The sequence below is a fragment of the Sabethes cyaneus genome, chromosome 3 (genome assembly GCF_943734655.1).
Source record: "Sabethes cyaneus chromosome 3, idSabCyanKW18_F2, whole genome shotgun sequence".
NCBI classification, from domain to species: Eukaryota; Metazoa; Arthropoda; class Insecta; order Diptera; family Culicidae; genus Sabethes; species Sabethes cyaneus.
This window is the reverse complement of record NC_071355.1, coordinates 5523724-5537422: the sequence shown is the minus strand read 5'-3', so window position 1 is coordinate 5537422 and position 13699 is coordinate 5523724. Positions and strand designations below refer to the sequence as shown.

Here is a 13699-nt window from a genome sequence, read left to right as displayed (position 1 = left end):
GATAGTTACTGTAAGATAACGACGAGTTGCAATAAACCCATTAGAAGCACTACACGCGTCCGTTGTGCACTTTAATAAATTGAACCCAAAGCAGCAAAGTGTATCTTAAGTGTATGACCATCCGAATCTCAATATTCTCTGCAATTGTGATTCAAAGATTAACGGTTACAGTGAATTTCCGATCAAAGGCCAAGCCTTTACGCGCTACGATCAGGGCGATCGTATATATGATTTCTGCTTCCAATAACCGAGTGAAGTGATAGATTGTACTACGCTACCAGTGAAGCCGCAGTGAATTTCCTTCCCAGTGGATGTTGGCACCGTTCTGGGAGAACGGAAAGAAATCCCTCCAAACCCGGCATCTACAGCACCCACGGCTCGATCACTGGTCCTTCGAGCCGGATTTGGAGGACAAACCCAAGCCAGACCCCAACACGTGAGGTAGTATTCGCCATTGCGGTAAGTGGTTAATAGACAATCGACCACACAAAGATACGCCATTTCTCAAGGAATACTGATCGTGAGCCATTGTGTCTAGGCCATTGTCACTGCAAGACAACGCATGACGGCATTCCACGATATAATATAATAAATAGCATGTTTTGAGGTACAAAAAGGCATTTCAGTGTGAATATTAGATAAATAAATTGATTGCATGACAAAATAATTGTATCCTAAATGTGATGACAGACGTCTGACTAACTATTACTCAATTGTCATCCTGCTAAGCTAATCAATTTGGTGGCGTTATTTAGCGGATCCGCGTAGCGTAAAGAGGCACGGCGCGACGGGAAGGAGCTAATTCGAATCGATTATACGTGTCTACTTTCGGTCGATCAATCGCGGTCGCGTAGAAGCATCACGATCGCGACGGGAAGGAGCATATCGTACGAATTATCGTGGTGTTTCCGTCGTTTCTGATCGCGTAAGAACAGCATAGCGCGACGGGAAGGATTAAACGAACGAATTCTGTGCTGTTCTCGTTATCGGTAAAACTATCTGCGACACGTGTCGCTCCAGTCAAAAGGTCAGTGAATCGAGTGGTGAGTGATGACTAGCAAGGCGGATAAAAGGTTAGCTGAGAATCTACTGATTCGAAAGCGAGTTTGTTCACTTCGAGATGTTATAGAACAGTTCAAGGAAGATTACAACCATGAAAGTGATTCTAACCAAACAAATGTAAGATTAGAGACTCTTGATAGGCTCAATAGAGAGTTTCTTGAAGCACAGGCTGAGATAGAAATGCTCGATAAACCCGATGCGTTTGAGCAACATTTACAATTGCGAGCTGATTTCGAAAATCGATTTTGTGTGCTAAAGGGTTTCTTGCTGTCAAAGATGGACAATCAGCAGCAAATACTAAATTCAACTCTAGCTAACTTCAGTCACCAACCATCATCGGCTAGTTTTCATCATCGGCTACCAAAGATTGATTTGCCAAAGTTCAACGGAGATGAGTCACGCTGGATTTCCTTTCGAGATAATTTTCTATCTATGATCCACTTCAATGATGATATTCCTTTAGTAAACAAGCTACAATATTTGCTGCAGGCACTTGAGGGAGATGCCAAGAAGCCGTTTGAGACCACCGATGTGCAGGCAGATAATTATGCGTCTACATGGGATGCTCTGATGAAGCGATTTGACAATAAGCGGTTCCTGAAAAAGGAGTTATTTAGGGGATTATATGAGTTACCAGCAGTGAAGCGCGAGTCCGCCCAGGATCTGAATACGTTGGTTGATGACTTTCAACGCCATGTGAAGGCTTTGGGGAAACTAGGAGAACCGGTTAAAACCTGGAACACACCGTTAGTCTACATTCTTACCAGCAAACTGGATGCGGTAACAATTCGAGCCTGGGAGCAAGAAACTCGCCAGAAGGATGATGTCACGTACGAAGAGCTCGTTGAATTCCTACTACAGCATGTGCGCATGCTCAAGTCCGTGTCTAGTGATTTGCAACACCGTTCACAACCAGCTACTATTAAGGTGGCCGGATTCATTCCAAAGAAATCCAATAGTGGCAAATTCGTGGCCAATGCTGCTACATCCGAGCCTAAGGTAAATATGCCTCAATGCCCTGCCTGTCCCGAAAGGCACCTTTTGTATCAATGCCCAAGGTTTACAAAGCTTTCTGTTTCTGAACGGCGTGAATTAGTTTGTCAGCGAAGCTTGTGTTGGAACTGCTTCCGTACGAACCATCAAGCGAGAGACTGTAAGTCCAGGTTTAAATGTAGAACATGCCATGCAAAGCACCACACGTTATTGCACGACCAAAGTGCACCCAATAAAGCATCCCCCACTCCTGTTGTCAGATCAGATAACGTTTGTATACAACAAACCCCATCCACGTCAGCGAATGTAGGAAGTTCTGGATCTGGAAATCCACCAGCAATTAGTCTGTCGGTCCAATCAAACCACAATACGGTTTTATTAGAAACGGTTGCTATACATGTAGTCGATAAATATGGAAAATTGATCCCTGTTAGAGCACTGCTTGATTCCGGGTCGATGTCTAATTTCATCTCCAAGAAGTTAGCAAATGCCCTCGCCATTCGTCCAAATCCAGTAGACATCGCGGTAGCCGGAATAGGAGATTCTGTAAAGCAAATAAAGCAACAAATATCAGCCACCGTCAGATCAAGAATGAACAATTTCTCAACCACTCTCGAGTTTCTCGTAATGAAAAAACCTACTGCCAATCTGCCAACTGCATCCCTCAGCACAACCCCATGGAAAATCCCAAACGTTCAACTCGCGGATCCCCATTTTAACGAGCCAGGACCAATCGACATCATAATTGGAGGCGAATGTTATCACGAAATACACACTGGTAAACGCATATCACTAGGCAGTGATTTACCCTTGCTAATTGAAACAGTGTTTGGGTGGACTGTTTCTGGGAAAGTGCCAATCAAATTACCGTATACTCCGCCTGTTTGTTATATATCCAATATCGACAAAGCACTGGATATCGAACTCCAAAGATTCTGGGAGCTAGAAGCCGTATACCAAGGTCCGTTGCATTCCGCTGAAGAAAGAAGATGTGAAGAAATCTATGCTAGCACCACCACTCGAGTTCAATCCGGAAGGTTCGTTGTTCGCCTTCCTCGGTCCGAAGATCCGCAAGTCACCCTTGGCGATTCGCGCGCGATTGCCATACGACGTTTCTATAGCCTAGAAAGACGCCTCGAAAAAGATTCCACTGTAAAAATAGCCTACCTCAAGTTTATGGAGGAATATGCCAACCTCCACCACATGCGAAAGATCGATCCTGTTTGCGATGCTAAGCCGCATTGCTATTTGCCGCATCACCCAGTATTGAAAGAGTCGAGCACCACCACCAAAGTACGCGTGGTATTTGATGCCTCGTGTAAGACCAGCTCTGGATTCTCGTTAAACAACACCCTACTTGTCGGCCCAGTAGTGCAACAGGATTTACTCTCGATCGTGATACGATTCCGGCTCCGTTGTGTAGCACTCGTCGCAGACATCGAGAAGATGTACCGTCAAATTGAGGTACACCCAGACGATCAATCACTTCAACGTATTTTGTGGCGTGCGAGCCCCTCAGATCCTATTGATACCTATGAACTTTGCACAGTTACGTACGGAACTGCCTCCGCTCCATACCTGGCCACCCGTACGCTGCTTAAACTGGCAGAAGAAGATGGACACATGTATCCAGGCGCGGTTGAAGCCGTAACTGAAGACTTCTACGTAGATGATCTGTTGACCGGTGCAGATGATCCAGATACTGCCGTAGAGAAACGTCGACAAATAAATGCGATGTTGAAAGCTGCAGGTTTCGTGTTGAAGAAATGGGCATCTAACGTTCCAGAAGTATTGGCGGATGTTCCCGTAGCAGATTTAGCCATTCAAACATTGCACAATTTACAAGAAGAGCAGTCGATATCCACCCTCGGATTAGTTTGGGATATAAGATGTGATATGCTTCGCTTCAACGTTCAGTTGCCTCTACCAGCATCGATCCTAACCAAACGGAAAGTTATTTCGTACATTGCAAAGATATTCGACCCACTAGGCCTTGTGGGTCCCGTAATAGCTACTGCTAAAATGTTCATGCAGCGGCTATGGAGGCTGAAAATGGATAACAATAAACCCTACGACTGGGACCGACCTCTTCCGCAGAAGTTGCAAGACGATTGGAAACGATTTCATGCAACGCTTCACGTCCTTGATCAACTGAGGATTCCCCGCTTTGTTGCTGTGCCAGCTGCTTCAAAAATTGATCTCCACATTTTCTGCGACGCGTCAGAGTCCGCTTATGGAGCATGTTGTTTTGTACGCTCGGAGAACTCCAACGGTGTAAACGTACAACTGCTCACCTCCAAGTCAAAGGTAGCACCCATCTCTACCAAACACACTATAGCCAGACTTGAATTGTGCGCTGCTGAGCTTTCAACCAAGGTGTATCAGAAGGTTACACAAGCCATGAAAACCCCCGCTCATGCCACGTTCTGGTCAGACTCGACTACGGTACTTCAGTGGCTTAAATCACCGCCCAACCGTTGGAAAACATTCGTAGCGAATCGCGTTTCCTTTATACAGATGTCAACGAGTGGAACTAGTTGGAGACACGTGCCAGGTGCAGAAAACCCAGCCGATGAACTTTCTCGCGGTCTACAACCTCCCGAAATATTATCTCAAACCAGATGGTGGAATGGCCCATCCTGGTTAGCCTTAGCGCCATGTCACTGGCCACATTCGGAAATCCCAGAGCAAGAAGCAGCTCCCATCGTCGAAGAAGCCCGTACGATAGCCATGATTTCAACAACCCTAGTAGAATCCCAATTTGCAGACCATTTATTCGCCAAGTATTCATCGTACACAAAACTTCGTCGTGTTTTCGGATATTGCATGAAATTCATTCGTCTTTCTCAAAGGAAACCTCAGAAGTCTCTCCATAGTATGTCACATGTCGTGCTAACTACAAACGATCTGAAGGCAGCGGACTACGCACTAGCCCGCTTAGCTCAAGCCCAGCTTTACCCAGAAGAGTTAACCATACTAGCTAGTCCAACGAAAGATCAAAGCGACATGAAATCCTCGCCACTTAAATGGCTAAAACCGTTCATATGTACAGACCGTATAATTCGAGTTGGAGGTCGCTTGTCCAATTCCGAACTCCCCGAAGACATCAAGCATCCAATAGTCCTATCCGCAAGGCATCCTTTAGCTGAAATTCTAGTTAGCCATTACCATAAACGTCTTTTACACGCTGGTCCACAGCTAATGCTCTCTACGATACGTCAGAAATATTGGATAATAGGAGGAAGAAATTTAGTTCGCCGAGTCTACCATCGATGCATCAAATGTTTCAGGCAAAAACCTGTCCTTATCCAACAGGCCACAGCAGATCTCCCGAAGTCCCGAGTTGTGCCAGCTCGTCCATTCTCAGTTAGTGGCGTCGACTACTGTGGTCCAGTTTATTTGAAATCCCCAACCCGTAGACGCGGGCCAACTAAAGCATACATTGCCATTTTCGTTTGTTTTATAACGAAAGCTGTTCATATTGAATTGGTCTCTGACCTATCGACAGCAGCCTTCTTGTCAGCACTACGTCGCTTCACTGCCCGTCGTGGCTATGTTCGGGAACTCCATTCTGATAATGGGACTGCGTTCAAAGGAGCATCTAATCAGCTACACCATGTATACGAGATGTTAAAGTCGACGGGAACCCAACGAGACCAAATTGTGAACTGGTGCGCTAATAACGAGATTGAATGGAAGTTTTCCCCACCCCGTGCTCCTCATTTTGGAGGACTGTGGGAGGCTGCAGTCAAATCTGCCAAGCAGCACCTCCTGCGGGAAATAGGACACATTAGCATTAGCCAGGAAGATATGGTCACTCTCTTGGCACAGATTGAAATGTGCTTAAATTCCAGACCATTGATACCAATTCCCAGCGAAACTACCGACCTGGAAGCATTAACACCAGGCCACTTCCTGGTCGGTTCGAACCTACAAGCTGTGCCGGAACCCAGTCTTAATCACACGTCGGACTCCCACTTAAATCACTGGCATCAAACGCAAAAGAATCTCCAGCGCATTTGGGCGCGCTGGTATCCAGAATATTTGGCCCAACTGCACGGGACTGTACGTGCAACAAAGGGTTGCAAACGTCCTGTACCGATCGAGGTGGGACGCATCGTGGTCATCAAGGATGATAATCTACCACCCGCGAAATGGCCGCTAGGCAGAATCATCAAGCTTCACCCAGGGAAAGACGGTGTTACTCGGGTCGTAACGCTGAAAACAGCAGTAGCCGACAACGTCGTCAGACCAATAGCGAGAATCGCCATGCTGCCATTACCACATGATCCAGAGCCTGTTTGCCCAGAAACGTTATGCTGAAACTCCAAAGATCGGTAGAGTAGTCCGAAACTAACTCAATGCGCTTTTAGAAAGCGATCAGGTGAGCATCGTTCCATTCCATTCAACATTCCCTGTTCGTGCTACCGGGTCTTTTGTTGTTTACAGATGAAAAACGAAGTGAGAACGCTTCTACTCAATAATGGATCAACCCATTCACGAGTAGAGCCAGGCCGATAGCGAGGAGAAGATGAATGAGCCACTGCAACGTAGTTATTGTTTGTGTCATCGAAGCTTAGTACTTTCGTCGACGGTTATAAGCAATGATGAGCAGGAAAGAGGATTTTGTTGAAACCACGTTTCAAGGTGGCCGGAATGATCAGTACTCTAATCATAGAAAAATTCAATTGTAGAATTTTATTATTAATTGCAAATTTATATAATGTAAATAGTTTCTTTTTCGTGCCAATCAACTGGTTAAAGGTTTACATATATACTTAGGTTAAGAATTTATAGCTAGCTAAATATCGTGATACTAAACGCACTCCATAAAAGTTGACTCTCTGATAAGAGAGATGAGAAGAGCTTAACTAGATCGCTACATATCGGCATCGATCGATAGTTACTGTAAGATAACGACGAGTTGCAATAAACCCATTAGAAGCACTACACGCGTCCGTTGTGCACTTTAATAAATTGAACCCAAAGCAGCAAAGTGTATCTTAAGTGTATGACCATCCGAATCTCAATATTCTCTGCAATTGTGATTCAAAGATTAACGGTTACAGTGAATTTCCGATCAAAGGCCAAGCCTTTACGCGCTACGATCAGGGCGATCGTATATATGATTTCTGCTTCCAATAACCGAGTGAAGTGATAGATTGTGCTACGCTACCAGTGAAGCCGCAGTGAATTTCCTTCCCAGTGGATGTTGGCACCGTTCTGGGAGAACGGAAAGAAATCCCTCCAAACCCGGCATCTACAGCACCCACGGCTCGATCAGTGACACCGGATAGAGCATTTCCCACCAATTCAAACCCTTCCGCTTCCACAACCAAAATTTTGTTATTGTCTCATTTAATGTTCTATTATAGCAGCCTTATAGATCGGTATTCCGGGTCCAACACGGTCGTCGTAATTTCCATTCCATGCCAAACAATGATCGGCTGTGTCGTACCTGGGTCTCTCTGTGGAGGAACCTGAACCTTCCGCCAAGCTCGACTGCTGGCCAAATCACAACGTTGGATGAATGAAACCTTTCCTGCCGGGGTCAGTCCCGGCGTAGTGGTTAGCATTCACGCCTCTCACGTCGAGAACCCGGGTTCAAATCCCAACCCCGCAGAAGTCACGAATGGCCCAAAACTGGTTAAGCTGACTATAATCTAAACAAAAAAAAAACCTTTCCCGTCGATGTGTCACCTACCAAAGCCGCTGACCGAATGACGATGCGCAGCGAAAGGCACGCAATTCGCGTTGACGGCAGTAACAGAGATTTTGTAGGCTGCTTGCACTTACGGGAATTAGACTTCAACTTGGAGTAATTTGGACTGGAAGTTTTACTTGAATTTAGACAATAAATCAGACCTAAAATAGCACTAGAAGTTTTATTTGAAATTGGATTTGGATTGGACTCAAAATTGGATTTGAAATTAGAATTGAAATTGGATTTGAAATTGGACATTAATCGGACTGAAATTGGATTTGAGGTTAGACATGGAATTATATTTGAAAATAGTATACAAATTGTACTTCAAATTGGACTTGAAATCAGAGTAAAGGAGATAGTAAATTAATATGATTTTAAACTGATTTGACTGGAATTGGAATTAAATTAAACTGGAATTGGGACTAATTTGAACTAGGAGTCTTACTTCAAACCGGGTATAGATACGAAAGTATACATAAAGTTGTACTTGAAATTATGATGGACAGTTTTCGTCTTATTCTTTCACAATTTATATCCCTTGTCTGCTCGGCTTTTTTCTCTTTTGCAGTCCCGTTTTACCACTGTTCCTTCCGTTTATTTTGTTTTCTGTACCGTTTTCTCAGGTTTTACTCTCTGTTTCCTTCCGCTTTTCCTGATTTTGTTTCGTTGCAATTTTTCCAGTCCCGTGTTTCTTGTTTCATTGTTCCACTTTTCTTCATTTCTTGTCTCATTTCTTTATTTTCAACCCAGTTTTTCATTCATTTTTTGTTTTTTTTTTAGTCTCTCATTTCCTGTTTTTTGTTAAGAGTATTCGACTTTTTTTAACTCCCCCGACTTTAACTGTTATCTCCTTTCATTCCCGTTTTTGTCTTTTCTCTTCCGTTTTACCTTGTTCTTTAATCTTTTTTTTTTCTGTTTTTCATTTCTTGTTTCTCCGTTTCCCATTTTTCTCATTTTCTAGGTTTTTATCCCAGTTGTCTCCTATTATATCCCGTTTGAACTCATTTTCCTTGTTTCATCTGTCATTTTCCTTTCGGTTTCTCTTGTTTTCAGTTCCGTATTCCCTTTCTTTTCATTTTCCTTTCCCGTTTTCACCTTTTTCTGGCTTCTAACTTTCTTCTATACTGTTTTTTGTCTATTGTCGTCTGCTTTACCTCATTTTCAGCTCTGTTTTTCTTCTTTTCCAGTCATGTTTGCTGTCCCGTTTTGATTTTTTTCTTTTCTTCGGTCCCGGTTTCCGTCTTTTTTTCACTTTAGGGCTCCTTTTCTGTAAACTCCTTCTATTCCGTTTAACCCTTATTATGTACTGCTTTTCTTCCCCTTCTGTCACGTCCTGGTTTTCTTTTCCCTTTTACCATTTAATCATTTTTTTCTTTTTCTTTAGTTCGTTTTTCATTTCTTCTCTTTCTGTTCCATTTTTCCATTTTTTTGTCCCATCTTTCGCCTATCATATCCTCATTACCTCGTTACCTCATATCCCGTTTGACCTCTTTTTCTTGATTTTTTTGTTTCCTCAATCAGTTTTCATTTTACTTTCGCTATTCTTCTTTTCCGCTTTAGTTTTTCTCGTTTCCTGTTTCGTTTTCCCTTTTGTCCCGTTTTCCCTCGTTTTATCCTCTTCCGCTGTCGTCCTTTGCTTCCAATTCCGTTTTATCGTCTTATTCCCGCGTTCTGATTTCCTCTGTTCGGATTTTTTTTGCCCATTTCTTCCGTTTTTCCTCGTTGTCTTGTCATTTTCTGTCTCGTTTCCAGTTTTTCAGAACCGGTTTTCGTGTCTTTTTGCTCCTCCTCTCGTTTACTAACCCCTTTTTTCGTTTTTTCATGTTTCGTTCTTTCTCTTATTATGTGCTGGTTTTCTTTTCTATTCCACTTTCCTGTATGGTGTTCTGCTTTACTGTTTTCATGCTTTTCTGCGACGTTCTGTTTTTCCGTTTTATCCTTCATGTCTTCCGGTTTTATTTTTTAGCTCCATTCTTTTCTTTGTCTGTTCTCGTTTCTCTGTTTTCCGGCTTCCATATTCTTCTTTTCTTTTTCTCTTTTTCTATCGATTCATTTTTTGTTCTTTTTGTGTCTTTATCTCCTTTTATCAATTGTTTTTTAATAGTTTTCTCTTTCGTTTTACTTATTTATTCATGTTTTTTTCTTCTCTCCCATGTTTCTCTTTTTATACCCCGTTTGGTCTCTTTTGGTTAGCTTCCCCTATTGGTTCTGTTTTCCCTCCCTTGCTATTCTTCTTTTCTCTTTTAATCGTTCCTGTTTCCTGTTCCATCACTTGTCTCGTTTTCCTTCTGTTTCTCGCATTTTCCCATTTTTTCTAGACATTTGTTTTTTCTAGTTTTCAGGCCTGTTTTACAACTATTCCTGTCTCGCTTTTTGTCATTTTCTATACCGTTTGGGCCCATTAAAATGGCCCCATTAAAAAAATAACAAAATAAATTTCAGTACCTTTCCGACTTTTTTTTCAATTTTTGGGTCCTGGTTTTCTTTTCCCTTTTACCTTTTAAACGTTTTCCCTCTTCAGTCCGCTTTTCTCCCACTCGCTTGGTCCCACATCTTCTTTGTTTTCTTCATCGGTTTTCTTTTTTCTTTCGTTATTCTTCTATTCCTTTTGTTTTTTTGTTTCCTATTCCGTATTCCCTTTCTTGTCTCGTTGTACTCCCTTTTCTCTATCGTTTATTCTTGTTTTTTAATCCGTTTTTCATTTCTTCTTCTTTTCGTTTCCGAGTTTTTTTTACATTTTCTCGTTTTTTGTCCATTTTTCTTTTTTTTATATCCCGTTTGATCACTTTTTCCTATGTTTTTTTGTTTCCTCTATCGGTTTTCTTTTTTCTCTCGGGATGCTTCTTTCTCTTTTCTCTTCTTGTTTCCCATTCCGTATTCCCTTTTTTGTCTCGGGATTCCCTCTTTTTCTCTATCGTTAATCCTTTTACGCTGTTGTTCTTTGTTCTGTTCCACTTACTTCTATTATGTTGTGCGTTCCTGTTTTCATCGTTTTCTGCCACATTTTGTTTGCCCGTTTTAGCCTTCATGTCTTCAGTCTTTTATTTTTTTCGCTTCATTCTTTTTTCTGTTCTCGTTTCTCCTTTTTCTTGCTTTCGTATTCTTATTTTCCTTTCTTCTTTTTCTATCATTTCGTTTTTCGTTCTTTTTTATGCCTTTTCCCCCCTTTTTTCAAATGATTTTTTTATCTTTTTATCTTTCACTTTAATTCTTTTTTTGATGTTATTTTCTTCTTCTGTCCCATGTTTCTCTTTTTATACCCCATTTGGTCTCTTTTGGTTAGCTTCCGCTATTGGTTCTGTTTTTCCGTCTTCTCTCTATTTCTCTCATTTTCCCTTTTTTTCTTCTCCCTGTTTTTATTCTGTTCTTTTGTCTTTTTTTCCTTTCCCGGTTTCACTCATTTCATGAGTCCTGATTTTCCTGTTCCATTTTTCGTCTTGCTTTTGTTTTTTTCAGTCCCGTTTTACAACTATTCCTATCTCGCCTGTTGTCATTTTCTATACCATTTGGGGCGAACCAACCACAGGTTGAAAGCCCCATTTAAAAGATAACTAAATAAATTACTGTCTCTTTCCGACTTTTTTTTCAATTTTTGGGTCCTGGTTTTAGTCCAGTCAACTCTTTTTCTGTCGCATTTGTCATTTTCGATTATTTTGTTCTTCCTCTTATCATGCCCTGCTTTTCTTCCCTATATCTTGCGCTCTGTGTTTTCCGAACCTTTTGCCTTCCGTTTACCATTTTTACTCTTTATTTTCTTCTTTTTCTATTTTTGTGTCTCCATTATTCCGCTCCCGTGCTTTCTGCTCTTTTCCAGAAAACCGTTTTCTGTCTTTTTCTGTCCAGTTTAACCTCATTTACGTTCACGTTTTCTTTGTGGTTCTTCTTTTTTCCTACATTTTTCTTCTTTTTTTGGGCTTAAATTGAGCTTGAAAAAATCCTATTTAGTTGAAAACTATGGACTTCTTTTGCTTTACATTACATTTTACAGAGCAGATGGGGCACGTTATAAAATGCATAATAGCATGTTTTGTTGTTATGGCTGGAAGACTCGGTCCTCCTGGAATCCATGCCTAATTCAAAAATTCATAGCTCATAGACCAAACAGCGTAAAACAAATAGTCTCTTATGAAATTGTTAGTAAATTTACTTAGCAGATTAACAGATCACCGTTGGATCAACAGGTAGTCCGTCTCCTGTGCAGCAATAAAAAATGCGTAAAAAATGAAAAAGAGCTCGGGAGGAACAGGAAAACCTAACATGACGGAAGGAAAACCGGGAAAACGAGGGGAAAAAGATGATACTAGACAGAAAAGAGGGTGTATGGATGAACGAAAAACGATAAAGAAAACGAGGAAAATGAGAAAGAAAATTACTCAAAGGACACCCTGGATTAACAAGAAGAGAAAGTGGAGTAAAAAAAAAGAAAAAGAGAAACAAAAGAAGAAACGGCGAACGAAATTTCACCTTTGGATAGTCTATTTTTTAGTCTAAGATCAAGATTTTTCTGTTCATCTAATTTTTCATTAATTTTTAACATGAAGGATTTAACTTCACTTCACCTTAACCTTAGCTTCAACTTTTTTTCAAAGCCAGAAAGAATGAGGTATAAAAAAATGGAAAGAAAAGAAAGTACAGGAGCAGGAAAATTATGAAACTAGAACAGAAAAACAAGAATATTGAGAGAAAAAATTATAATGAGAGGAAATGAAAATACGCGGAAAACGGAATCGAAACACAGAACGTGACCGAAAAGAAAGAAAAGCAGGACATAATAAGGGGAATAACGGACTAGAGAGGAAGAAAAATGTAAATCAAGAAGAAAATTAGGGGGGGGAAATAGAAAAACGATAGAGGAAACGGGAAAGAGATCAACTGAGATATTAAAGGGAAAAAAATGAGAGAAAATGAAAATAAGAAATGATAAAATGGGACAAAAAAGAAGAAAATTAAAACGAACCAAAGACAAATGTAAAACAGAAGATAGAAAAGGAAATCCAGAGAGCAAAGAGTAAAAGGAGCTAAAAACAAAATAAAAATAACAAAAAAGAGGAAAAAAGAAACCGAGTAAGACGCAAAACGAGAAGGGAATATAGAGAGTTAGAATGATATGAAAATTAGAGACGAAAAAAGGAAAAAGGGAAGAGAAACGACAGCAAACGTGAAATAAAATTACAAAAAATAGTGAGAAACAAGCGAAAAAACAGCGTTGAAAAACAGTAATCAAAGAAAAAGGACAATGAAATAGAAATACTGCGGCAAAAAACAGAAAAATAGAAGAAACGTTAGAGCAAAAACAACGAAAACGGTACAGGAAAGGTAAAATAAAACGAAAAGTTGAAAAGAATAGAAACTAACCGAAAAGTGGTAAAACGTGTGCGTGTCTATGTCCAAATTCAAGTCTAATTTAATGTCGAATTTTATATTCAATTTCGAATAAAAACTTCAAATTCTTTTTTAAGTTTCATTTCATTGCAACTTCCAAGGAAAACTTCCAGTCCAAAATTAACTCCAATTTCAAGTCAAATTTCCAGGTCAAATTGAAACAAAGCTTCAAGTCTAAATGAGTCCAAATTCATGTCCAGTATTATGCCGTATATCAAGCCCGATTTCAAGTTCAAATTAAATTCTATTTTCCAGTTTAGTTCCAAGTCTAATTTCTAGCACGATTTTAAATTCTATTCATCGCGAATGTCCGAAGTTATCAACCTAATCGACCATTATTTTTGCGATAAGTAATAATATTCCACTTAGCCAGGCCAAAACATTCCTCTGTATGTCCGGGGTGTGCCCCACCTTTTGTGTCAGTCTGGGCACGCTAGTGCTGGCCGTACAAAGCATTCAAAGCTCTCAGAGCTGATTGAATTTACCGTTGGGAGAAAAGAAAAGTTTTTTTTTCTGTCGTTTTTATTTCCGCTTTCCTCTCTCCTGTTCCGATCG

At 40.8% G+C, this 13699-nt stretch overlaps 2 protein-coding genes across 2 annotated transcripts; both read left to right on the top strand.

The window, feature by feature from the left end:
- Nucleotides 1-1050: 1050 nt before the first annotated feature.
- On the top strand, nucleotides 1051-2365 carry LOC128744291 (uncharacterized). The gene is made up of 2 exons (XM_053841158.1): nucleotides 1051-2061; nucleotides 2159-2365. The coding sequence occupies exons 1-2, from the start codon at nucleotides 1051-1053 to the stop codon at nucleotides 2363-2365; spliced, it is 1218 nt and encodes a 405-aa protein (XP_053697133.1).
- A 146-nt stretch (nucleotides 2366-2511) lies between these two features.
- On the top strand, nucleotides 2512-6378 carry LOC128744286 (uncharacterized). Its single transcript, XM_053841147.1, has one exon. It carries the CDS (start codon nucleotides 2512-2514, stop codon nucleotides 6376-6378), a length of 3867 nt encoding a protein of 1288 aa, XP_053697122.1.
- The last annotated feature ends 7321 nt before the right edge of the window (nucleotides 6379-13699 follow it).

Coding starts and splice junctions, on each gene's coding strand:
- LOC128744291 (XM_053841158.1), top strand. CDS start 1,051: ATGACTAGCAAGGCGGATAAAAGGTTAGCTGAGAATCTACTGATTCGA. Junction 2,062..2,158: donor CTGCTACATCCGAGCCTAAG/GTAAATATGCCT, acceptor GGCGTGAATTAG/TTTGTCAGCGAAGCTTGTGT.
- LOC128744286 (XM_053841147.1), top strand. CDS start 2,512: ATGTCTAATTTCATCTCCAAGAAGTTAGCAAATGCCCTCGCCATTCGT.